The 26,693-nt window shown below is 34.5% G+C and overlaps 2 protein-coding genes across 6 annotated transcripts; one reads left to right on the top strand and one right to left on the bottom strand.

Moving 5' to 3' along the window:
• Positions 1-872: 872 nt before the first annotated feature.
• Positions 873-26,122, bottom strand: LOC135166399 (R3H and coiled-coil domain-containing protein 1). 5 transcript variants are annotated; one of them, XM_064128562.1, is made up of 8 exons: positions 25,672-26,121; positions 22,716-22,865; positions 18,203-18,315; positions 13,783-13,888; positions 12,055-12,760; positions 10,990-11,230; positions 2,890-3,126; positions 873-1,907 (listed from the first exon to the last, which is right to left on the bottom strand). In XM_064128562.1, the coding sequence occupies exons 1-8, from the start codon at positions 25,749-25,751 to the stop codon at positions 1,843-1,845; spliced, it is 1,698 nt and encodes a 565-aa protein (XP_063984632.1). In that variant the 5' UTR covers positions 25,752-26,121; the 3' UTR covers positions 873-1,842. The 5 variants fall into 5 exon arrangements, with proteins under 5 accessions (XP_063984632.1, XP_063984642.1, XP_063984651.1 ...); XM_064128572.1 differs by lacking the exon at positions 25,672-26,121 and adding an exon at positions 18,386-18,496 and having other exon boundaries at positions 22,716-22,856; XM_064128581.1 differs by lacking the exon at positions 25,672-26,121 and adding an exon at positions 18,386-18,485 and having other exon boundaries at positions 22,716-22,848.
• Positions 4,822-9,562, top strand: LOC135166413 (chymotrypsin-2-like). Its single transcript, XM_064128607.1, has 4 exons — positions 4,822-5,176; positions 6,357-6,700; positions 7,930-8,175; positions 9,311-9,562. Exons 1-4 carry the CDS (start codon positions 5,107-5,109, stop codon positions 9,506-9,508), a joined length of 858 nt encoding a protein of 285 aa, XP_063984677.1. The 5' UTR covers positions 4,822-5,106; the 3' UTR covers positions 9,509-9,562.
• Positions 26,123-26,693: the final 571 nt, after the last annotated feature.

The following is a 26,693-nucleotide window of genomic DNA, read 5'->3' on the forward strand; positions in this document are numbered from 1 at the left end:
TGAAAATCAATCTTGCTGTGAAATAAAAATGTCATAAAAAAATGGAGTTATGATATTATTCTTGTTATGTGATCGTAATTGGTAATGTGGGGCAGAAAAATATACTTGAGTGGTACGTGATGGTGCACCACTGATTTTGCGTCAACTTAACTTACTGGGTGGTGTTGCTTCAAATGGAAATTTTGACTTCATATAAGTATATTTGGTTCACTTACTCCATAATAATCGAACATTTCTCTTTGAGTAATGAAGAGGCTATGTTAAAGAGTTGTTTGAAACAAATTAAAAAGCAATGAAGCAATTAAAAGGTTCATTTAAACTAATCGAAACAGTAAAACCGAATTCATATAATAAAAACATTTCTGACTTCGAAAAGAGGAGACATGATCCATCATATAAGGCTCACCATTATTATATGATCATAATGTGATCATGTTGAACGCATAGGAATTTCTTACCCCTAAAATGTTAATGTTAGCAATTTCCATTTGCACATCGTTTCAGAGAATAGGTCAACATTTTATAGCAAACAAGGACAATATCATAATTCCGTTTTGCTGTGATATTGTTATTCCATAATGTTGTATCTTCAAACTATTCATTGTCGCTATAATGATTACATAATTCAAAAAACTGCCATATTTGATTAGAATAGAGATTATACATGGTTTGATTATAAAAACGTCTCTTGCCATTTGGTTCTGAAAAGTCATCGTTTTCACGGGAAACTGATAATTACATAACATTTCAAGTTCAACTTGAACTGTCGACTCAGTTAGAAATCTACTTTATTACTTTTTCCATTGCATTGAAGAATTTCCTGATGTGTTCTATTGGTAAAACATTGAGGTAGAAATAAATTGACGTGAATCTGCAGTACATAAAATATGTTTATTGCTTTATCAACTTTTTGTCTCCATCTCCCATTCTTGTTACCTAATTAACGTTAATTATAACATTGTTTTCCGTCTCATTGTGACTAGGTACCGGCGAATATATATTTATTTATTCAATGAATCAATTTTTTTTCTGAAAATGCTCTTTGTAACAATTTTTATTATAAAAAAATATCATGGGTATTTTTCATTTACATTTTTTATGAAGGACATTTACGATTCGTGATTGTGCGTTAATTCAAAAAATTTACATAAATCGAGAGAATAAACTGTCGCCAAATTATTGAATTTTCGTTCAAAATTACACTCAATATTGAAAATCTCCATCTGCTCAATGTGATAAATTTGTATTCTCTCTAGGGATTTATTTTCCGTACAAAAATTAACGCCGCATCGTTGTATATTTATTTTGCCTTTGTTAACAAGAGATTCATCATTTATTTGTATAAATTTTTCACTTCGTACTTCAGTTTTATTGTCGTAGTAATGAATTAGAGGCAGTTTTTGTTCAACATAAATTGCTACACAATAAAATTCAATTGCATCACCCGATTCAACAACATTTACGGTTCCCTAAGCTTTCATTTAACAACAACAATTAACTGATTCAATGAATTGAATTTTTTCCTTTGCGATGTCCTCTAGGATCATTTGTATTGATAAGCACAACGGGATTGAACATCAATTGCTTGCACTTTTTACGAATAAAAAAACATCCTAATAGTTTAGACAGATAACGATAAACAACATTGACACTAGTTGTCTCATGCCACACTCATCTATTTTTTGGTGAGAAAAAACCAGTCCCATAAAAGAAAAGAAGGAAACAATTGTTTGAGTCCCCATTGTCGATATTTCTTCGCTATCGATAAGAAGAATTAGATGAGTAAGGCACAATTTTACGATATCTAGATTCATTCATCGTCTTAGAGATAATTTTTAGTCATCATTTTGGCGTTATTATACCTTCCCAGGCGTCATCACATTGTTTTTTCGCTAGTCGCCTCTTTTCTGAAAAACAAACAAATAATATTATGAATTAATTGAACTTTTAGATTTATATAAATGGGCCATTCCATCAAATTTCGAGCAAAGAGCCGGCCTCCAATTTTTCTAAATTTTCAGATAAAAATATCATTTTCTGGATTTAACCAAATTTTGGAGTTGAAAAATTTCAAAAAACATTCAAAATTGTTCTTCCAAGGCTTACCCCCCCCCGTTTTCTGAAATTTTTTGTCTTGAAAATTGAGAAAATATACTACAAAATACTCAATTTATAGTTTGTTCTCTTGGAAACTCCTTTGCTACCAGTGAAAAACGTCAAATTCCGCAATTTTGCATTTAAATAACAGTACATAATAATAATAATAAGTGTTTTGTATTAAAATGTATTTTCCGTAAGAAGGAGGATGAGGTGGAAGTGATTGAATGAAGCATGGTGATATGGAGTATAGACTCTTACAAATAATGTTTCTATAATTCCTTCTGATTTCATGTCTGAAATTATTTGAATATTATTTGTAGATGGTTTTTGCATGGTGGAGTACCAAGGGAGTAAGAGGCTCGCCGACACTGGCCAACAGTTGGGGAGTGCGGCGGGTGCCTTCACGCTCTGATCGATTGTTATAATAAAGACTGTTCAGGCGTTTTTTGTTCATAATTTTATAAGGAATAATTTTGTATTCATCTTTTATTCGCGACCGTCAATATTTATCGAGCTATGGACTAAAAACAGTAAAATCGTAAATTCCAATTGTTTAAACAATACATCCGTGATGTATTTGGGAAGAATATGCCGTCTTTCTCTTCTTCAATATTAACGTAAACGGTAAAAAGATAAATCCGTTAAGAGGGATTCTCCGAATCAAAAAACCCCTGACGTCTCGACTATATGTATAAACCGCCAGTATTTATACTACTCGACCACTCGCTGAACATTTTATTTTAAATAATTTTATTGAATTGTTATAATATGAATGATGGGTATTTTTACCTTTAGCCTCTCGCAGAACAACTTTTTCATGCTCTCTCTCCTGTCTGGCAGTTGCTAATCTTACTCCAAGTGCACCAGTAACTAAACGCCGGGCCAAAGCAGCACACGTTTCAGGTCTGCTTCTGTACGGTTGCATGAATTCAGCACTTCTCCTCGCCTTGGTCTTACTAAGTGCTGTTGCTTCACTGAGTGGACGTGTCTTCACGAATGGATGATCCGACGCCAATACTTCAGCCGCTGGAATTAAATTACCGGTTAATCTCTTTAGTTGATAGAATATGAAATATAAACTTGTTATCGGTTATCTCTGTCTCCTAATAACCCGTTCCACTAAACTAGTTTAGTATTATATGAATATGTCGATGTAACATGCTAATGAGTTGCATAATGTCTTTTACATAGTAGAAAGTGAAATAAGATTATATTCGATACTTTCGCTGTATCAGGAATCAATTGTATAGCAAAGCTGACGAAGGGTTCTTTCAGGAATTCTCCTGGACTAGATTTTTGCAGTTTTTATTTACACGCGTCACCCTAAATTTCACAGTAAATTCACGGTAAAGTCCGTCATGGAGTTGAGGTGAAATTTTACATAGTTTTTGCTTTAATACGGCAGATATAAAATAAATGCGACAGTTTCTGATCAGCTAGGCCCAGTGGCCTGAATGGAAGGCAGATAAAAATAAAAAGATCAATCAAATCGAAATGAAACTTCTTTCACTGTTTTTGAATGGAAGCCTTGTAGATGACCCAGTTTCCGATACTCTAATTTCAATTGCGAATTATCTCAAATGTTATGAAAGACGAAAAACGATGTTTTTTACATCATGTCTGTGTATGTGTGGAAAAATTCGCCATTTTGAACCTTAATTTTGAGAAACGTGTCAAAAACTACGGTAAAATTTGTAGCTAAAAGTCTGAATTTTCAACTTATGATAGATATAATTAACCTTTACTTTGATGCGTCGTTTCAGCTCGATCGATCCAGTAGTTCCTGGGATATAGCAACTTTTGTAAATTTCATTTTTCATCAATATCTCAAAAATTACTATAAGGATTTCAATTTTTTTTTGTTAAAATACTAGTCTCCGTCGGTCCTCTCTATATCGATCAAAATATTCACATTTTTCGGGTGAAATTTCGGAATATCACTGTTTTTACGTTTTATCATAATAAACGTAGTGTACATCATAGATTAACAAAAAATAGAGATAGCGAGTTTTTTACGCATGTAGCTCTCATACCATACAAGGCTGCTATTTTCGATGGGCGCATTCAGCCATGTGATTCCGGAAATATTACACCTTTTGCGTGAATGTATTTTCTTGAATATTTCATGAACCATTCAACAGATTTTAATTTTTTTTCAAAACTATGGAAATATCTACATCCGTCTGAACAAAAATAGCGAGAAATTCCGTTAAAAATAAACATTTGATCCTCCTCCATAAGGATTACAATGAATTTTACTGAACAAATATTTTTTGTAATTCTTGGATATCCTCAAGTCCAGTTCTTGAAGAGGAATTTCGGGCATTTCATGTCCCGGAACAAATATGATTCACAAAATTAATTTTTGTTTTCTCGGTGTAAGATTCAGTTCTAAATTAAAAAATTCCACCTAGACAATTATTATAACGACAAACTTAAATTGATCATCAACATTCTGCGATAATACCTATATGATTCTCAAATATCTACGACCCGGCCCCCTCATTATCATGAAATTGATCGTGAACAACTAATTTTCTCGATTTTTAAAATTGACCCTAATCGTCGCCACCTGTGAAAAAAAATTATTGGCGTTTCGACTCGCTTGACTTTATAGGATTTACGTTTCGAAGCTCACTCCATATTGCACAGATTACCTTATCTTCACGCATAAATGACACATCATGTTCTTCTTCCGGTCTCATGTACCGAATTATTAAATTGAGTACTAGTGATTATCATTCATAACATAACGACAAATCGACTTGACAATTTGAATTATCAAACCCCTCATTTGCTGTACGACTTGAAGAATTAATTTACGAAACGTTGCGGAATAATCTGATTACTACATAATTTGCGGGTAATAACTCATGGAATTGGAATTATGACTGATCTATTCTAAATACATTAGTGTCAATGATGATACAGGTGTCCTATAATGGACCTATAAAAGCCATTTGAAACTTTAGGTTTATCATCAGTTTAGTCATCACGCGGACTGCCATGATGTTGGAAAAAATGGGTTTCTTTTTCACTAGTTGTATTTTGTTCCTGATCGTCAATTTTCTTCAAGGTAAGTTTCAGATTACACGTCTAAATATTACGGAACAGAATTTTATGCAAAAATATTACTGGATATAATATTACTACGTAAATTATCACTTAATAAAATTACCCGACCCAGTATTACAATAAATAATATCATCATATAAACATACTGTGACATCATGACGCGTTTTCCTCCATTTTTCACATATACATTTTGTTGCCTCATCGGAAATTCTTGGATAGGATTTTTGGATTAGGTACAAAGAGAATCAGGATGATTCTCGATATAATTGTCCAAGAAAATAATACTGATTATTTTTCCCATCCAAATATTGGCCAATAGGATCGCACCATTCGACGTTATTTTGTATAGCCAACACGGTATTTCAGCGGAAATTCTTAGAAATTTCACTGGAAATTTTTCATGTTGCCTATATAAAAAGAAAAAACAAACGATGAAGTAACCCTCAATTGTATCTGACAGATTGGATGGCAATTCGTTGAAAATTATGTCTCATGGTGCAATTCTATCGGCCAACATTTGGATGGAAAAAATAATCCCCCGAATACCACTCGAACTTCGAAATTATCTGATATTTCCCTCAAGGTTCCCTACAAACAAATAAGCTTGTCAAGTTTTCCAGAAAAATCACTCTTGTGGTATTATATGCGATAATGTTTTGAAAAAAAAACAAAAAAAATACATAGCAACGATTTGACGATGATCAAGATAGATCCCTTTAGTAACCCTGCTTTTTGAGCAATTTCGAGTTTAATAAAATTAATAGTGGCACTCCAATTATACCCAGATGATTCAGAATCATCTCAAACGTAAAGATTTCAGATTGGCAATAATAGTTTTTTTTTTCAACTGCATTTACCATTTCGTCAATCAAGGAAAATTTAGCATGATTGATATCTCGTAAATGACGAGAAAGAAGCGTAAATCACGGGCTTGGACCGGAATTGTACGTCTCAGAAAAACGTAATTTATGAGATCGGAGCTCATAATTTTCATTTTTCAAAATCGTAATGTACGTTTTCCAAATTATAATTTATGACTTTAGAAATCTCGTAAATAACGTTTTAATTTTCGTATTTTACCACTTATTTTCTTTGTGTTTTTGTTCCCAAAATTGATTTTCGAGTACCGTTAGTATTATTCTCAATTAGGAATAACTACTAAATATGAATGTTCATTACAGATGTTAGTGCCAGGGCGCCAACAAAAATAGTCGGTGGTACTGATGCCACAATTGAAGAATTCCCGTCATTAGTCTCAATTCGAGACAATGTGAACGATCATGTTTGCGGTGGAATGCTCATTACCACTAAGCACGTGTTAACAGCAGCCCATTGTCTCGTCACATATGAAAAAAAACGCAATCAAATTATACAAGTTGAAAATCCGATTACAGTTTGCACAGGCGGTGATGACAAGGGTAAATTTGAAAAAGCTCGACAAATTGAGAAGATAGATGTTCACGAATTGTTCGATGGTAATTACTCGGAGACATCGTACATACTTCACGATATAGGGATTATCACGGTATGTTAATAATCTATCAATCTAATTTAGGAGGGGAATTTTTTAAATCAAAAATATTGATTTCTGAAATATGTTTTGAACTATTAGCAGCAGAAAATAGTTCGTTTTGGACGCATATGTTCAAACGAATGATGTCCAGGTGAAGCAAATGAAATTTCCGGCTTCATTATCACAGAAAAATGATTGTTGTTACTGTTTGAAAGTGTCACAGAAAAACGGAATTATGATATCATCCTTGTTTGTTATAAAATATTAATATGTTGTGTGAAATAATAGATAAAGAGAAATTTCAAAAATCAAGATTTTAGTGAATGAGGAATTCCGATTCATTCAAGATGGTCGCATGATCAGCATATAATGATGGTGATGATCTCTTTTCGCAATCAGAGATGATGTTTTGATTATATGAATTAGGTCACTGTTTCGCATAACTGAGAAAAACCTTTTGATGGCTTATGAGAATTCAATTCTAATTCATAGGAAAACATTAGTTTTTCGCCCTACATTAAAGAAGAATTGATTTCCGAATCATTTACCTCCTCGAGGGCTTCATTTTAATTACGAAGGAATGAAACTCCTTATATAAATCTCCATCTAAATTAGAATTAAATTTCAATAAGCAATTAAAAGCTACTCTTAATTTTATGGAGAAAGTGGAAACCGAGGCATACAACGAGAACAACAGCTCTAATTTCATAAAGATGAGAGATGAGACTTTGTACAAGTCAGTATTTAATTCTAATAATGGATCTCAAATAATCAGAAGGTGCGGTGATAAAAAAGTCCTTCGAAATAGTCTTTTAATAATCTAAAGATAAATATTTGATTGCTCTTAGATTTCGTATTTTTAGGTAAGTCAATTAAATATACTGATGTGAATTTAAAGTCTTCAGTGGGTCCAAGACCACCGAGCGAGATAAGTTTACTCAAAATCAGTGGGGCACCATCAGGTGCAACTCAAGTGCATTCTACTTCCCCTCATTACAAATTACGATCACATAACGGGGATAATAGCATGACGCAGCTTTTCTATGACATTTTTATTGTCTAGCAAGATTGATTTCCAGCGTTGCAACGCTAATTGTTCGTAAGCGCGAGGGTTATTGTTGCTAAGGGTATGGGCTCTTAGTGGTTAAAGATATTTTCTTCCGAATGTGAAAAATGTGTAATAAACTATTTTTTCTTAGCATAACTAGGATTTTTTTTACTTGAAATGTTCAATTTTTCAGCTCAAAGAAGCTGTCGAAGAAGGCCCGACTCGAAAACCGATCAAATTACCATCTCATAATACAGAAATCGGTGAAAGTGCTCATATAGCTGGTTGGGGTTCCGTGGATAAGAATTGGATTGAGATACCTTTGACATTGCAAAAAGCTCAGATGAACATCTCACGCTGCAAGATTCTACCTGGTACCTTGAGAACACCCGATACTGAAATCTGTGCCTTCAATCGCAAAGACGTTGGCTTTTGTAATGTGAGTTATCATTGATCGGTTTAATATGATTGATTTGAAGGTATTCTCCTGACCCTATTGAAGTTAAGAGATGTCATTCTATTTTTATTATTAATACTTTGCGGATGGGCTCATACGCGACACCCCATGCAAATCTGAATTGAACAGAATTTTATTTAAATACGACTTTAAATATTAAATATTGTAGTATTCAGTGTTTATGATCGATGAAAATACTAAATATTAGAATATTTAATATTAAAAAAGTATAAATACGAAAAACTGTAATAGTTATTCATTTTGAAGAACGTCAAATTGTCAATATGGGGGTACTTAATACTTAAAAGCTTTCTAAATAGTGAGTATCGCTAGTGTTTTTTACTACTCGGATTGGTTCTAAATAATTAACAACTTCACATCTAAATGCCTGGTATTTAGTATTTTTAAGGAGAAAGAGAATTAATCTGCATTGGAATTAACTAAATAATGAAAGGTGGACTTATGGATTTTTATGATAATTTCTAGTTAAAAAGGAATCGATGAGCCACAAATAGATTTTTATTGATAGACTAATGAGTCTTTAAAATTCAAGATATTTTCAATCATTAATTTAGGGTTGACAATCGTTCCAGGGCAATTCACGAGATTGACTTGAATTAAATCACAGTTGTAAATTTTTATTCATCGATTTTAATTTTCTAAAATAATACTTCGCGTTGAAATATTGTAAACTAGATAATTGACTGATAACGTGTGGTAACGAGAACAATGCCGAATTAAAATCAATGAATAATTTCCGAATTGTTGGATATGCGTTCAAGATGACGAATTGCGTTCGCGTGTCAACTGAAAATTCTACAGTTAACTTTGTTCGTTGTCATTTTCAAAAATAATATTGATACTATTTAAAAAGGGGCGGTTTGCAAATTTCACGCGTGGAAAAAAATAAGCACAAAGTTCTTAAATACATCATTAAATATTAAGTGCCCGAAAATTTAGCATTTAGTGCACAACTATATAGTAAATAAAACAATATTTGGTATTTAATTTTGCACTAAATGCCAAATCCTTGTTACTTTATATTCGGGGATGTGGCGAGTATTTAAAAACAAGATATTTAATATTTTAATTTCTCGCTAACAATTTTTTCTTTTAGTTCGACAGTGGCAGTCCACTCATAGTTAACAATGAAGCTGTTGGAATAGCGTCGTGGAAGTGGTCCAGGACCTGTGCTGATGGTTACCCCGACGTTTATACAAGAGTGATCAGCTATCTTGAATGGATTCGGAATATCATCGATCCTGATCAAAATAGAACCGATGATCAGCAGAACGGCCATGATGAACTTCGATAGCTCATAACTTACCGATGTAAATCCTCTCGAAATACGAATATATCGTTATGAATTTCCTACCATAGGAACGTCTCCTTATTTACAATAATATTCTCTTTAGAACAGAATTCTCCTTATTTATGATAATATTCTCCTTATTCTCGTGCTTTCATTCTTAATTTGTGAACCTGCTGCTTTATGTTGGATTTTAAGCTGCAGCTTGAATCAAACACAATTTTGTCTTGAGAAAATTTTACTTTAACAGAGAATTTGGACCCTTCGTCATTTATGAAGCAGTGACTGTCTCAGATGTATTTGGGTCACGTAAATTTTCAAACAATTTATTGATCCATTAATTTCTTAGTCCAGATGATGTCTTGGTAATTTAGATGATGTTCTAGAGATAACTAAGAATACGACTCATGACACTTGATGTTCAGTACATACAATGCAAGCCACACTGCATAGAAACAGATGGATTTATTTACAAATCGCTAACTTTAACAATTAGATTATTCTGTAGACTCATTTTACACATCATGATTAACAGATTTAATTACAATTTACCATCACATCCAAATACAAAAGTCCAAAGTCAAGAGGTGTCATGGGGAGGGGATAAAATCATAGCTAATTGGTAATCATTTGAATATGTTAATTAAAGGAGGGGTATATAGGAGCCGTAAAGAAAGACAGAAAGAGATCTTAGAAGGATCTTACGTGGGGTCATGGAGACATCATGTGTGTTTGGAGAGATCGAAATGACGGTCAAGGTCGGAAGAAAGCACTGTCCAGGAAGTCAAGAGGTGCCATGGGGAGGGCATTGGAGCATTTTAATTACGTTTTAAATAGTACATGTCAAAATTCTACAGGTATGAATGGCACGCCCCCTTTTTATAGACATGTTGAATTGGTATAGTTGGAATTGCGCATGTGTAATTCAAAGTACACATTGTGTTTTTCATGACATTACATGTACAAAATATGTAATTGGCTATGGGTTCGTAAATTACATGCGATATCATTCGGTGAATAAATTAAATGTGTTAATTATGATGTGTAAAACCAGTCTGTGGAAAAAGTCAACTGTTAAAGGTAGTAATTCGTGAATAAATTCATATGTTATTATAAAATGTGGTTTGCATTGTATGTGCTAGACGTCAAGTGTCATTCATCGTGTATTCCTGGTTATTTTGACAAAAAAAAATTGTAGTTGTATGAAAGCATCCACATGACACTTTGCGGTTTGTCGTCTTTCGAGCATATTAATCTTATGATTCCGACAAAAAGTGAAAATAGAAACACCATTTTTTCCGCAATCTTTAACAAAACTCGATAATTGCGGCAAAACTCAGAAAATGGGAGAAAATGTAGTTGAGTGATCAGAAGCTACTCATGATCAGAAACAGCCGCAGTACAACTTACAAATCATGCCGCCGATTTTGCTATTAGACAGGTATAAAATATTGAACTGTTCTTTTAATAATTTAAGCGAGACTTACCGACAAGCGGACTGCTGAATACTCCAAGGCAGTGGGTATCGTCGACCCACCTGAGTTCGAATCCTCCATTTTTAAAGGTGCTGAAGACAGCTGCAAGGTCACTCGTTTTGAAATCAGATGGAAAATTGTATATTTCAATGACATGCGCGAATTCATCACTGGAGACCTCCACAGGTCTGCTGAATGCTCTGTAGTCATTTTTTGGTTGCTCTATCGTTACTTCACCAACTGCAGTTGTTAGCTATATATCAAGGAAAAGTTAAAAATCATTTAATTTATATTTTCCTTAGAAACCGCATACATTTCACAAAGTAGGCAAAATAAGACAAGTATACTGAGAATGAAAAATTCTAGCGTTTAGTGAATTTTTTTCACGAAACAATCAATTTCATGCGATTCAATTTTGGTTTCATTTCAACGTTATGGATTTGGCGTCAACATTTTGATTTGGACTAAACCGAAAGTGTTTGAGTCAAACCGAAATTGGGTTTAAGGCAAAAAAAAGCATATTCAGTAAATACTAGAATTGTTTCTTTTCAATATATCGAATTCTTGTTTTAAAAAACCTGGATCGCCCTTTGTGGTACGTATAAAACAGTAAACTGCCTCCGAATAATTTATTCTATCTTTCTGTTCTATTTAATTTTTGATCGATAGATTTCGACATAGATTTTCATCAGACGCACATAAGAAAAGGCGAAAAAGAGGAGTGCCTTTTTTAAAAATTTTTTCTGCTTTCAAGTGGAATGATTTCTAAGGGATTTTTTTATTTTTGAATTTTGATGGTATATGGACTACAATATTATAAACCGTGAAGAAATTATATTTTTACTGTCTTTTGTCTATGTATGGAGTTGAAAGCTCGGTTCTTTAATGCAAATTTTCTCAAAAATTTAACGTACACACGGCAAATTTACAGATAAAAATTGAAAATTTTAGTTCTTTAGAGCTTTTATTGAGCTCACCTTTGTGGCGTCGTTTTAGCCTAATGAATGCAATAATTCATGAGACATATATAGATCCCCTTTGACTCTATATGATTAAACAAATAAATAAATAATTTACCTCTTCAATTAGCGTTGGATCCAGACACTCCCCATTATCATCAAACAAACTGTCCCAGTCACACTCATCTCGATTCACTTTGACCGGAGGTGATGGCGGTGACGCTGGTTTACTCTTAGCCCTCGCCACCTTCTTGAGTTTTTTTTCTGGTGGTCGAAGAGTGGTTACTTCCTCCTGACTAATTTTCTCTGACTGCGAACTCTCACTAGTCGATATTATCAACACATCAGGCACTGAATTCCGCATTGGACTCGTTTCCTGTCTATTATTAAACACTTCGTCGATATTTTTCACTTCCGAAACCGTTTGCAGTCTCACATCAATATGCGGTGTATCACACATCACTTCTGCCTCAAAATGACCATTGTTTTCACTTTGGAATTCATCCTGATCAGTATTTTCGTTGTTTTCAATAATCGATCTATCTTGAAGGTCCACTGATAGTTGTGGAGACTGCGACGAACTTTCCTGAGAGAGTTCATGGACCGATGAATCGGTTGATACTTTCGGACTTGCTTCAGGATCTTGTTTACATACTTCAGGAGATTCTGGCGGATTCACCGTATTAGGGCTCTTAATACTTTTACGTTCATGTTTTGGCCGTGTAGAAGGTGCCTCTTCTTGTGACTGGGCAGGTCCTTCAGCTTCTGTACTTCGACGATGCTTTGGTACGTACACAGCACGATCCGGCCTTTTCTGTCTTGTTCTATGGAGCAGAAATGATACATGTTTTATTAAGGGGAAGATTGTCCAAATATTGTACGTAAGAAACCGGGTTTTGGGATTTTTATAATTTTACGAGCTCACAAGAGAAACTTTTTAAATTTATTTAAGTTTAACTTTTGAAAGTTTTTTTTTTTATAAAGAAAAAGCTCATCTTTCGAAATTTCTTCTCCTTGAATCTCACGAATCTATTGTATTCTTGCAGAATCAATCCCCAACGATAAAAATTGGCCTCTTTTGCATGAACGTTTATAGCATATTTGATACTTTCTATGGTGAAATAATTTTTTCAAATTACTATTTAATTCTTTAACGCACGAGGCATTCATTAAAATATTTTTAGTTCCACGGTTAATAATAAATGCAAAATAATATATTTGCGAGGAAAAAGTGGACGTCCTCGATGTAACTGCCATGCACTTATAAACAGTTAAATTATCTTGATCTCAACACATTTTTCGTGAAGTTACTGGTGATTGTTCAAAAATACGAAATGGTATGTATGAGTGAGTGAATCTCCACACATGTTTGCGCTGTTTTTTCCTCTTTTTTAACGCAAGGGATGCGAGCAGACTTTACTTCGACGTGGTGCATCCTCAGTCACGTTAAGAAAGTCTCAATCTTCAATTTGGTGCCAGAACACATTTACGTCGCATTTTCTGAGTAAAAACGTGACAATTGACATGAATGATGAGGTATCTGAAAACAACTCATCAAGGCGAAGAAATTTCATGGGGCTTAAAAATGCGTTTGCTATTTAAAAGAACGTCCCTTATACTTGCAGCTTGCATGACCTTGAAAGAGGAAAAAATCCATGTACCAACTGTTCCCTCGAAACCCTACAACTAATGCCTCAAAACATTTCCTGTTATTTGCTCCTCCGCCCCCCCCCCGGGGGGGGAGGGGAGAGGAGGAGATATTTAGGTGAATTGTTTCACATGGGATAGCCTGTATTTCGTTAATGATCAGACAATTTTGGAGGGTATTTTAATTTTCTATACGTACTTCGCAGTAGTGGATTCCACGGTTGTGGTGACACTTTGTGATGTTCCGTTTTGAGCTCGTCGTGCCGCTGGTGGACGATATATCTCGACAGTAGGTGTGGATCTCACTGTAAATAAAATAAAACGTGTATTTATTTTAAAAGAGCTCTGGAGTTTTCCCATAGTCGTAGTATCAGTCAATCAGAAAAACATAGTACATCAAGTATCCCATCTCGTTAGATATGGGCTAATCTCGAGGACTAGAAATTCTAACAAAAGATCCTACAAATTTTTTTTTGTCAATTTTTTCAACTGATTACATCCCACCATGAATCAATGGAGAAGTACAAAATGTGTAAAGCTCGAATACACTTTCCGAATATCATCTAGATTGTTTTTCATTGTTTTTTATTTAACTTGGAAAAAAATCATTTGCGTACCACCTTTGCAGAGAGATATTTTCGAAGTGTTGCAATATTGTAACTATCATTATTATTCAAAGCCGAATTTCATTAAAAAATATCTGTTGACCCAGGTAGAAATATGAGTTGAGTTTGTAAGGTTGAACATATGGATTAGGTTTTGTCAGAATAGCACAAAACAGCTTGTTGCAAATATTTAAATAGAATAAGATAGGTGAACACTTGTTTTACAAGTCAGCCTTATTTGAAGCGAATATTTGTATATTTGACGTCATTTTAACCGTTTCATTCTTTTTCGCAGAACCAATAAACAATTACAGTGCAAAAGAAGTTGACTAATTGTTGAATTTTAGATCTAATCATTATTTTACATTCTTATTAATAAAATTTCAAATTCTTGACTACGGGACATCATGAAATGATCATCGGATGTTGGAATTTTTAGTAAAGCCGGTCTGTGTGTGGGTTATCTGGTGTTAAAATATTTATCTGGTGTTAAATCATTTCATTTTGTTTGTCTGAAACGCTCAGTAAAATTGTAAAAGTTATCGTGTGATCGTTATAGAACTCAAAAGATTCAGCACAACTGAATGTTGTTTTGAGTTTATGGGTAAGCGTCATTAGTGACAGGAGGTTTTCATTGAATTAAAACGTTTCATCCCTGTATTTTTATAATAACCTTGCAAATAGTCTACGTTGCAAGTTTATCCCTAGGTCCCCCTATACCTGCCGAAAAGGTCACACGGATAAGGTATTAATTATACCAGCCACAAGGTTTTCAAGCGTCACCAGCAAACCTACTTACAGGTATTCTATCCTTGTTACCTACTGCCTAATTTGAGGCGCGCAAGGGAACCTTGCAAGCTCTATTCAAGTTTCAATTTCTACCTCGAGAATAGTTACACTAATAAGAAAAAATTTGCTATTTTCGTTACCAAATAGATATATATTCAAACTTTGTAATACTTCTGGAAAATGTAAATAAAGATGACTTTTTAACAAAAAAGAACAGAATCCTGGAAACAGTTGCCTTAATTTTGGGCTTAATTGTTACACAATGTACTATTGTATGTCCTTGGGAAAAACGTCACTTACTAGCAATAGATTAATTTGAATTCGTCAGGAATCGAAATTAGTTGAACACTGAGACACGGCACATATTCTGATGAGAATTACACTTAAGTTATTTTGTTACACGACGTCGTTTTTAATATCCAAGTGAAAACTAGAATAATGGAAGGGAGTAGATATGTTCCGTTTAGCACTGTTCATTTGAAACTGAACTTCCTTTTCTTGTTAATGTTCGGTGAGACCTTCGGGAAAATAGAGTGGGGGAAATATTAGAACATGAAAATTGTTCTGGGTTAGTCGAGGAGGGGTCTACCCCCCGTGGTGCTCCCCTCTTCTTCGGTGAGCGAACACCCCCCCCCCTTGATGTTATTAGGAACTTCCTTAATTTTAATGGCTAGTCATTTTAGGTAAAACAAGGAGTAATTTCTGTGCATTGCACAGCTGAAAAGGGATTGCGCTGTACAATGAATGGGGCTCAAAAAAATCTGAATGGGGATTTTTTCTCAAGAAAATTGGTCCGGATCGCAATAGATTGAAACTCAAAAGGTGGTTGGGGGTTCAGAATGTCTGGGGGGTTGTAAAACACCTATGAAACAGATTCTATATAAGGGACGAGACTAATTTAGAATCTTTTTCTTGTTAAATATCGTTTTTTCTCTTTTTTCTTCATGTTAAGGAAATTTAAATGGCAATGGGGTAAGTTTTCACAAAGAATTTCAGTAAAAATTACGGACAACTTCGACAAAATTCCGTAACAGTTCGGTAAAATTATCCGTAAACATTCACAATTACAGAAATAACGCGTAATTTTTATTGACTATTGTTCTCCCTTCGGGGGTGCGTTAAGTATCTCCTTCAGAGACTACTACATAGTCCAGGCGTCAACCAGAATATTCTTGAATGTTCCTACAGAAGGTTTTATTATTTATATCGCTAGTCTTACTGCTAACTAATAGAAACGTAAAAAATACCCCTCATATTTGCTCCGGCAATATTATATAAACAAATTACAATTGCGGTTTTAGTGTTTTTCCTGAATATCTTCGTTATTATCGTTCCGCGCAAAAAAAAAATTAATATAAAATTGTTCTTTATAAAATTCTACACAGAAAATGCTTCTACATTTTTTTTCTCATTTTTGTTGGACTACAACGATGGCCATTACCCTAAACACAGTAATACACAGACACAATACAAACGCAAACACTTAGCTAGAACCACAGGTATACAACCGTACTTTGTACATGAAAATACCGTTTTTAGTAGATTATAATATACTGTACAGGGCAGACGTGCCTCATTACGTTTATCCTAACGAGTAAGATTATTCCAATCATTTCCCCACATAATCTGATTTATGCCCTTGACCTCAGTGTGGATAGTTCAAGGTCATTTTGATGATAGTTTTAAAAATATAAGCGCGCCCAGGCTCGCGTTCAACTTTCGGTTTTTATCGGGTCCCCTTATACATATGTATACCTGTTTGGACGGCAGGAGATAATAAAAATCACAATAATAATAATGACAATAGTAATTTATTGTTCGATAGAAATTGTTGTGAAAACGCTTACGTTCTGAATAACAATGCATAATGATAATAATAGTTTTTGCATTTATTTTGCGCAGGAAGGACGGTGGAATGAGAATGACTATGAATGAAGCATATAATGGCAGATAGTATGGACTTTTACAAATAAATTTATCTATCATTCCACCGGAGTTTGTGTCTGAAATTATTTGAACATTATTTGCAGATGATTTTTTCATGGTGGAGTGAGATCAGCTCGCCTATACTAGATAAAATACAATTTGGGGAGTGCCGCGCGCGCGTTCATGCACTACCCTAGCAGGAGATGAGAAAATGACCGACAGTCGGTCGACCGTCGGCCAGCATTGGTCAAATGTCGGCCCACCGTCGGCCATTCCTCATCCCCTGCTAGGGTAGTATCTCCGATTGGATTGTTATCATACACAAAATGTTCAGACCTTTTTTGTTGGTAATTTTATAAGGAATAATTTTAAACTTATGTTTTTCTTCTCTATCGTCAATATTTATCGAGCTATAGAATAAAAACGATAAAATCGAGAATCGAAATTGTGTAAACAATACATCCGAGATGACTTTTTGGTGGAGTTTGTGGTTTTTCTCTTCCTTAACATTAATATACGCGATATATTGGAGTTTACATTGCGAATGTTTATGAAAAATTAATTTTTAAATGGATTGAATAGGTCTTTGTACGATTAGTATTTCTTTTATTCTGGTGTTTCCACTTGAGAGTGGAAAACATTTTTATGTGAGAAAATTCTAGGATGTTTGGGGGTGATGTGTGTGCTCTGTTTTCTTGAATGTATACAGAGATGCATGAGTGAGACCATTATTAATGAGAGACATGAGGTCCAGGGTGTTGTACCCCTCTAGTCTTTTAGTTAGTTCCTTTAAGGAAAGGAAGCAGAGCGGTTGTGCCTTTCCAGCGTATAAAATAAAAGAATAAAACGGGATTCACACGTCTAATTATTTAACAATTATTCCATTTTCAATACGATAGAAACAGAAAGATGTTATATAGCAATTTTGCGACTCAAACAACCCCTAATGCCTGGGCTACATAGTACATATCATGGTCAAGCTTTGGAATTCCGTTCGAATTGATAACGTTTTCACGTATTTAGAGGTAGATTTTCCCAGTCTAGTTGAAAAATCCCAATTGAAGTGTTCACGTATTAAAAAAACATGAATTCTATAACAATTATTTAATGAATAAATCACTTCTATAACAAAATTTTCTCAACGTACGGTCTATTGGATTTTTCTTTATGCGTGCGGGAAAAATCTTTCGATATTTTCAGCTAGGAACACTCGGCGCCGATTAATTATCTAATTTCTGAATATGTCACATTCAACTCATTACGTTTTTACCGTTTTATAGGTGAAATTAATTTGATTACCTTGTCGCTGACGGGAATTGTCCGGTGAAGCTGATGGTGAGCGTCGGTCCTCGACCCCCATCGATGAAGAGTCACTGCCCTTCGGCGCCACCACACCATTCAATTTTGGATCTCTGAATTATCAAATGAGACATTAGTTATCAGCTTTTCAACGTAATTAATGAAAACTGGGATTCACTTAACTGTATTTCCATCATCATGCAATGACCGGGGGTTCATTGAGCTGAGTTCGCGCGGGGTTTTCTCGGCTAAAGCCAAAAAATCAGTGCAGAGGGGACAAACACTGTTGGCATGCTAAAAATATATTCTTGGCAAAGTGTCACTAACATTGCAAATGCACACAACGTCAAATAAAATAATTGAGATGCTAAGTGACAAGAGATAAGACCAAAATAAATTTACGAATTTTCTTCGGTACTACACAAGTAATCAAGTAATGACTTTTTTAAGGTTGTTGTACAATCGCTAAAATTTTCCACGAATTTCGATGAAAATTTTTTTGTAGATAGCTCTGCTTATTATCTTCAAAAAGTTCCCTAGACTAATTTTAATTTACCACCTCTGTTCTGAGATATATAGACATTTTTTTAACACGTCGGTAAAGGCCATTTAAGGATTTTTATTTTTTATTTAATTAACCACTTGACGAATTTTGATGAAAAAAGTATATATCGTGAAACTAGTGTTAAATAATTTATAGAAAAAAAATGGAGTTGATTAACCAGCTCATATCGGACAATAACTTGCGAAAGTCGAGTTTTCTTCTAAAGCCGGTGGAACAAGTAAATTCATACTCCTGACGCGGCAACAGCGCAGATACGTATCGTAGCGCTTATATTTAAAAGATTTGGGTGAGACTGAGTTTTTCGCTCTCCACATTTTTTGATGAAAGTATTTCATTGTAGTTAATATACTGTAAATTTCACCAAGCACTGATCAGTCTACAATTATCCTTCCGGGACAATCAAAATCTGTTTTTTTCTCTCTTTTTTTGTTTCTTTTCCACGCGTCATATTAGAAAAAAAAACTTCGCTCATTTTATTAACGTGCCTTAATAAATCGTCCCCTGTGTTTGAATTTATTTAACATTTTTCTAATTATTTTAAAACAACTCAACCACCTCAAGTGCGAGATCTCCCCTCATAAAAAAAAGAAAGAGCCTCTGTTAGAGAGAGAGCGAGAAAAAAAAATGCGCACGTATTGATGCACAATTTACTCATGTGTGCGTGAAGCACGTTGGACTGTACTTCGGTAAAAGTTTGCGGTCTAATTCATGCGCTCACTTCAGCGAGAACTTTGCGCTTAACCTGAAAAATTTTCCCATTGCCGCTCTCGATACAACAACCTTAAGAAAAATCTCAAAAGATGTTTTTTGTAGATAATTCTTTCCGTACAACGTTTTCCTTTGACATTGATTATTAATTCTATAAATTACGACGGTATTTAGAGATTTATTGCATGAAAATTTCTAATGATCAATAAAAGATTTTGCACTTGGTTCGTAATTGTTTAGTGAAAAAGAGAGTAGAAAAATTCAAGAGTGCTTTTGATATTTTGAATAATTACAAGGAAAGTCTGTGAACAAATCACGTAAATTATCCTATTTCGAATGTGTTTATAGACACATTTCTAGTCAGATCCTAGACGATTTTGTGTCAGTACTTTCGAAAGAAGGAGATGAAATAAAATATTATGGTAACTATTTTTTATCGAAAATTTTAGGCGATTGAAAAGACAGATATATAAATCCAAAAAATATTTTGGATATTTACTGTGAAGAGGGCAGTACCCGGTCGAAGGGGAGTATCCGAATAATGACACTACTAACTAATCAATTTTCTAAAATAAATAATTTTAAGTCTAAATAACTTTAATTCGATGTATCGACTTTTGATTTTAGGTCGAGGGACAGAGGAGCACTTAATTTCTGCAATGCAATCGGAGTTACCAGCATCCCAACATTTTTTTTTTAATTAGTGTAAATTAGAGTTAATAGGGAGTGTGTTGTAGCAAAAAAAGAAAAATGTAGGCAACGATTTCTTCAAAAATGATTTGAATTATTAATAAAATCATCAGAATTCATATTGAAAATGTTAAATTATGAGAGGTCTGAAGCGTTAAATAAATAGGTGTTCGGCTACTGAACAATTCGCAAGTCGTGTGGCAATGCTCGAGCCAGCATTTATGTCATTTGACCTCACTTGTCAATCGTGGTCCTGATGCATTGAGATGTTTTTCCTTCAATAAAATTTTTTTTTCATGCACGAAAGAGATGATTAATTACTACTAATTTACTCATTTATGAGAGGGCTAATGGAGTAAGGGGATCAAACTGTTTACAATTTTGTGAATAATAATGATAAACATGGCAGACTGTGCTTTGTGGTGGTAATATAGATGGAGAACTAGTAGAACACATGATTGTATTCAATTATGTACGGATCTCGTCCAGCATTGCAAGTCTTATGGCCAAGGGCTCCGGTAGAACTCGCCAAGCATTGACAAAAGGGCCAAGCATGATTGACTCTAAACTGCGAAGCCTGACATTTCCTAGCATGGGATCCTCACAAGGAGCGTCTGTTGTTGATGTCAGGATGGGTGGGGATGAAAGACATGCATGAGCTGGATTGTAATAGTATCCAATATACGTAAGTGATGCTATTTCCCTAAATTTATGATAATTTTATTGTGTTTCATGCCACAGTTATCCTCATCTAGATGAGATTCTTTGTCTTCTTTGCATCAAATAGCTGAGGTGTGTTGGAGATTTTAAAAATTTGCGTATTAATATACATCTAGAAAATGTTCAGTAGCTAAGTGATAAAAGCAGATAAATTACATTTGACTATTGGCCAATTTTTTCCCCCGAATGGAAGCATTGTAATCGTATTTTTGATGGAGTTGATAATTTTGCTAAATCCCTGGTAAGAATTGCGAAGCATTGATAACAGGGTGAATCTTGGCATTTCCTAGCATGGGGTTGGCTTCAACCAATGGTGATACTAATCTAGGACCAACGTTATTTTGATAGGTCACTCTGACACCCGGTAGTGAACCTAGTTCATAGCCTGGTTCAAGGTTCTTGCCAGACTTGGAACTTTCTAGACTGGGTCTGGCTTCCATCAACGGTCATATCAATGGAATCAGAAAATTATGGAAAATTGATTGGAATCGATTATTCTTTATCTTCATTAAAAAAATCCCCAGCCGTCTTATGTTAATGGTTAATTAATTAAATAGACATTAACAAGCTTTTCATGAATCATGTTTGATGTTTGATAGTAGATTTTTATAAAATTGTTATAAATGGAAAATAAAATCAATGTGTTAATTTTGATGTCCAGCCTATTTACTTCCAAGGCCTGATTAACGCCAGGCTTTGTTTTAGAGTCGATTGGATCAAGCCTGCTTTATACTGGTGGGCCTCACCCAATCTAACAACAGACTTAACTTGGCTTTGACCAGGCCTGCGCCAATCCTGGACCAATTGTTAATTCCTATCTGGGGATTGGGGCATAAATCGTACGGGTACAATACGTGAATGAGAGAAATATCATTCTACGAGTGAACTTGGAATATGGTTTCTCCATGGCTTGTCAAAAATCAAATTGAGGTCCTAGTTGTGTTATTCCTGGATGGATTTACGTGTATAATTGATGATATAAACAGTTGAAACTAAAATGCAATAATTCATCTTGTCAAATAAACACGCAACAGTATATCGTTCGACTAGTGGGCCCTTGATCATTCGAGGATTGAATTAAGGTGGATTCAAACAGTCGAGTATTACATTTTTGTTGTTCTCATGTCATTTTTCATTTATAACAGGTAAATAACGTATTAATTTCCTGAATCTTTAATGGTTTCGAATCTCAGAAAGTCGATGATCATTTTTGATATGTTCCATTCCTACTGGTAGGGGTTAATAATAAAAAAAAACGTTCGGATACTACCTCCTTCAGGATATCGTTAACGTTGCGGTTGCAGAAATGTTGAAAAAATTATCTTTACACAAACATTCAACTTTATACTCGTTTGTTTACTACTTCATGCACATTCTTGACAAGACGTGTTTAAGGGCACTCGTGCAACATTCTACTATAGAAAATGGCTGCAATAAATTTCATTGCATTTTTTACAAATATATTCTTAGGAAAAAAATTTATTAAAAAAAAGTATTAAAAATTCTTTGATGCGTAATTACATGAGCAACGAAAAACCAAGTTTTGCAATATTGTCCTTCAAACCTACCACTGCTAAACCCTTTTATAAACTTTTTCATACAAACTTCTTGGTTTTATTTTATTAAAACAAAAAAAAAACTACTAAAAAAACCTTTGACGCGTAGTTTCATGATCTGGGAAAGCCTAAAGTCGTGCAATATTTTCCTTGAAACCCACCACTGTCCCAAATTTTTATAAACTTTTCTCCCCAAAATTCCTGAATTTATCTCATTCTCACATTTCACAAAAATTTTAATCATTAAATATATGTATATATCAGTTGTACACACCGGATCACGTCCGACTTGTAGCACACGACGGTGCGTCTAGCTGAGCCTTGACCAATGGAGAATGTGCTCAAGTGATCCGAGAAATTGTCCTGAACAATTTGATGAATGAGAAACCGCCGGTAGTTGTTCACTGGTGGAAAAATTAAAACTCTGCAAAAATAATTCAGAAAAAAAAACACATTAATTCCTGGGATTTTTTATTCAAAATATCTCTCAATATCAGGACGAAAGTAAAATGACCAACGAAACATTGGCGACTGCCACTAACGTGGGGAATACCTTCCAGCTGAGTTTTTTGTACGTTCCCCACCAAGTGAATACAACCGGCAACTTTTACATAACGATTCGTGACTTGAAAAACTTTCACCTTCGTTTGGCTTCCTGAAGTACAAACCCATCTGTCCCCCCTTCCTTTCCTGGTTCCATTTACTGTCAAAATTCATGGGGAACGCGTGTGCTGGTCCCAATGACGAATTTGGGACGCAATCGATGATGTAAGGATTATGCTACGACATTTCGTTGTGTCCATTCTATTTATTAACAGCCTAAAGGTCTATTCAATGGGTTCAGACTTTTTGTTTCCGAATGAAAGGATCGTGATCGCGATTTTTTGATTTGCTGATGTTCGTTGCGATTGCGTAGACACGAACTACTTTCCAAAAATAATGTTTTTAAGGATTTTCGATTGTAGTGATTTGTCCAGAATTGTTCTTATTACTCGAGAACGGTGGGTGTGACGACGCTAAAAATTTGGCTGTTAATTAGCCAATTGCCGATTGGTAAAAATAGAAATAAAAAATGTATATAAATAAAGAGAAACTATCATATTTTTGCTGATACAAGCTTCTGCTGTGCTGTTGATTCCGAAATCGGTCTAGAAATTCTATCCCAAAAATTGAAAAAAAATGATATCAGATCTACGAGGTGAGTCATTTAGTGGTGAAAATTTTAACGAAAGAAACAGGAAGAAAACAAAAAAACACGATATTGAGCTCTGCAAATTAATTGTATATATTCTAGCTAACGAACCGGAGATGCTTCTCATTCTTTGACGTTCAACGATCATTAAGAAGATAAATACGTTTAAATCTGATGAAAATACCAGATTCGGGGAGCAGTTTTCATTGAAACAAGTACAGTTTCAAGGACGTTTCACCATAAAGTGGAAAGCAAGTTAAGTTGGATTCCACATTCCTACGACTGTTTTGATGTCTCGTTATCCATCAAAACTCATTCGCTGATTCCCTCCACTAGCAAACGCTTCTCAAGTTTTACCGTAAATTCTTTTTAAAGAAAAATAGCGGATGATCCCCATCCAAAATAGCAGTCTTTTATGTTATGAAAGCTACAAGTATACGAAATTTCAACTTGCTATCTATATTTTTCACTAATTTACGATGATTGCAAAGTTCATCATCATAAAAGCTAAACAGGGCGATATCTCCAAAATTTTACCCGAAAAAAAGTGGATATTCTGGTCGATATGGACCCACTGAGACGAGTATTAAGAAAAAATTGAAATCCTTGTAATAATTTTTCAGATATTGAGGAAAAACAAAATTTACAAAAGATGCTATATCACAGGGGAACAACAACCTGAACACGAGAAAAATTAGGACAGGTGAACATCGACGTTCATTCTCAATTCTATTTGGAAGCAGAAAGCATTATTTTGGTTGAAATCTAGCTCAAATAAATTATCAGATTTGTCACGGGAATAAAAAAAAATAATAAATGCAATTTCTCAACTCTCATAAGGGCGAAACTGAAATTAGCAATTCGGTGTCATTCAAAAAGTCCAAAACTTACATTTGAACCACTACCCTGAGGGAAAAATTGGTTCTGATGACATTTTTTTCATTTCGCTTAAACATATCGAGATGATTTCATATGATAATACTGAAGATAAGTGCAAAACAGTTAGAGGTTGATGCAAATTAATAACTTCTCATCTCATTTGTTTTGACACGAAAACCCAGTTGAAATTTCTTTTTGGGAAAAATTTGTTGGCTTTCAGTTAAACACATTGTTTTTGATCATGATACCTTAGTCGTGACTATTTCCTCACAAGATTATGTATTCATGAACCATTACTTGATTTTTGAGTGGACAGAATCATTTTCTCGCAGCAGAATATATTCTCAACGGGAGCAATAATTTTAAAGCGAGAAAATTTTGGACACAAGAACAAAGTTCATTATCATTTATATTCAGAAGCACAACTAATTACTATCATTCCCGTTAAAAGTTAATTCAAATAAAATAACAAAGTCCCCACAGGGCGAAAAAAATTTCATAAATTTACCGTCTCACAATTAAAAAAATTGAAATCACTAATTCATTTTCACTCTACATCTCCACGAGATAGCATTTCTTGTTGAATATCCTTGAAGCTACTTTCGACTGGAGAATAAAAATTTATCTTTCAGAATAACGGAAAGCAGAATTCCTCGTTACGGTTGTAATCATAGTTACGATATCCTGGTATCAGATGTATTACGCAATCCCATTGGATATGCTGTAGCCACGTGAGAGGGAAAGAGAATAAAATTAAAAAAACAAAATATGTAAATCGTGTCAACACGGAATTCACCACGAGACACCATCAGCCATTCCACAAGTTTTATTTCCCTGACACATCAGGGAATTGCGCTCAATCTATTAAATTTCCCTTCCTCATGGGCTTGAAGGATAATTACACTTACAAATGACATATCCATGTTAATTCTCCCTTATTTTCCCCTAAAAAGAGGGTTAATCCTAAGAGGATGCCGTACAAAAACAATTCCCAACGATCTAAGAATAGCTGTCTCCAACCTTCACCATCCAAAATTAACCAGTTACTGTTAGGAATAAATAATTAACTCAACGACTCTACTGAAAATTTAAAAACGAAAAAACGTCATTTCACTGGTTAATTGACACGATAAATTGTGATGCCTAATCAATGACTCACCGCTTAGCTCTTTTTCGTTCGGAAAAAAGCTTCACGTCGTTCTCAATCTCCTCGACAAAGAGGCTGTCCTGTAGACTCATCTATCCAATCACTAATAATAACCTTCAGCTTGTTTTTTTAAATATTTTTCGTCGTTAACTGTTCACTTGTTCACTTGTAACGCGATAATGCTGCGTCAGATTGAGGTTAAACTCTGGTCTATTGCGGTACGTGCGGCTTTTCACTGTTAAACTCATCAGAGGAATCTCCGTTTTTTTTTCATACTTTGCTTTTTTTTATTGTATGGAACGCATCACGACCACTGCCACAGACAAGGACAGGAAAACTGGTGAAGAAGGTTTACAGTTTACACACACACACTGTTATAACAACCATAATATTTGTTACGTAGTGCGTCTTACGTTACGGCGCGATTTGAGGCAGAGATCACAGGGGAGATGTGCAGGGCCAATGACGAGAGATCAACCACTAAATTTCCTGGCGGTAGCGTCGGAACTAATTTTGCAGCCGTAACATTCGGTACGGCAGGGCGCGCGTGCGGCTGCAAAATCGAAGCAGAGGGAAAAGTCGGTAACGCAGAGAGCGTGGGGGGGGGATACAAGTAAGTAGGGGTGCTACGGCTGCTAATGATAACAATGACGCATTAAAATTAATGAATAATTCCCGAATTATTGGATATGTGTTGAAGATGATGCATTGCGTTCGCGAATCACCTAAAAATTCTGCAGTTAACGGCTGGCATTTTCAAAAATAGTATTGATAACATTCAAAAAGGGGCGGTGTTCTAAATTCAAAGGTGTAAAAAATAATCAGAATGTATTTAAACACATCTTTGAATATTAAATATCAAATTTAATATTCAGTGCACAAGCAGATACTAAATAATGAAATATTGAGTATTTAGTTTGGTAGTAAATTCCAAATACTTTTTACTTGACATTTAGAGATGCGTCAAATGTTAAATAACAAAATATTTAATACTTTGATTGGTGGTAAATACAAAATACCCAAATAATTAATCA

This window comes from Diachasmimorpha longicaudata, chromosome 1, assembly GCF_034640455.1.
Source record: "Diachasmimorpha longicaudata isolate KC_UGA_2023 chromosome 1, iyDiaLong2, whole genome shotgun sequence".
In the NCBI taxonomy this organism is placed as follows: Eukaryota; Metazoa; Arthropoda; class Insecta; order Hymenoptera; family Braconidae; genus Diachasmimorpha; species Diachasmimorpha longicaudata.

What these genes read in the sequence shown, in the direction of transcription:
- LOC135166399 (XM_064128562.1), bottom strand. Translation starts at nt 25,751, where the DNA reads ATGAGTCTACAGGACAGCCTCTTTGTCGAGGAGATTGAGAACGACGTG. An exon ending in GAACGAAAAAGAGCTAAGCG is followed by an intron (nt 22,866 to 25,671) that starts GTGAGTCATTGA and finishes TTATTTTTGCAG; the next exon opens with AGTTTTAATTTTTCCACCAG. An exon ending in GTGGAATCCACTACTGCGAA is followed by an intron (nt 12,761 to 13,782) that starts GTACGTATAGAA and finishes TCTGCTCCATAG; the next exon opens with AACAAGACAGAAAAGGCCGG.
- LOC135166413 (XM_064128607.1), top strand. Translation starts at nt 5,107, where the DNA reads ATGATGTTGGAAAAAATGGGTTTCTTTTTCACTAGTTGTATTTTGTTC. An exon ending in GATCGTCAATTTTCTTCAAG is followed by an intron (nt 5,177 to 6,356) that starts GTAAGTTTCAGA and finishes TGTTCATTACAG; the next exon opens with ATGTTAGTGCCAGGGCGCCA. An exon ending in ACGATATAGGGATTATCACG is followed by an intron (nt 6,701 to 7,929) that starts GTATGTTAATAA and finishes TCAATTTTTCAG; the next exon opens with CTCAAAGAAGCTGTCGAAGA.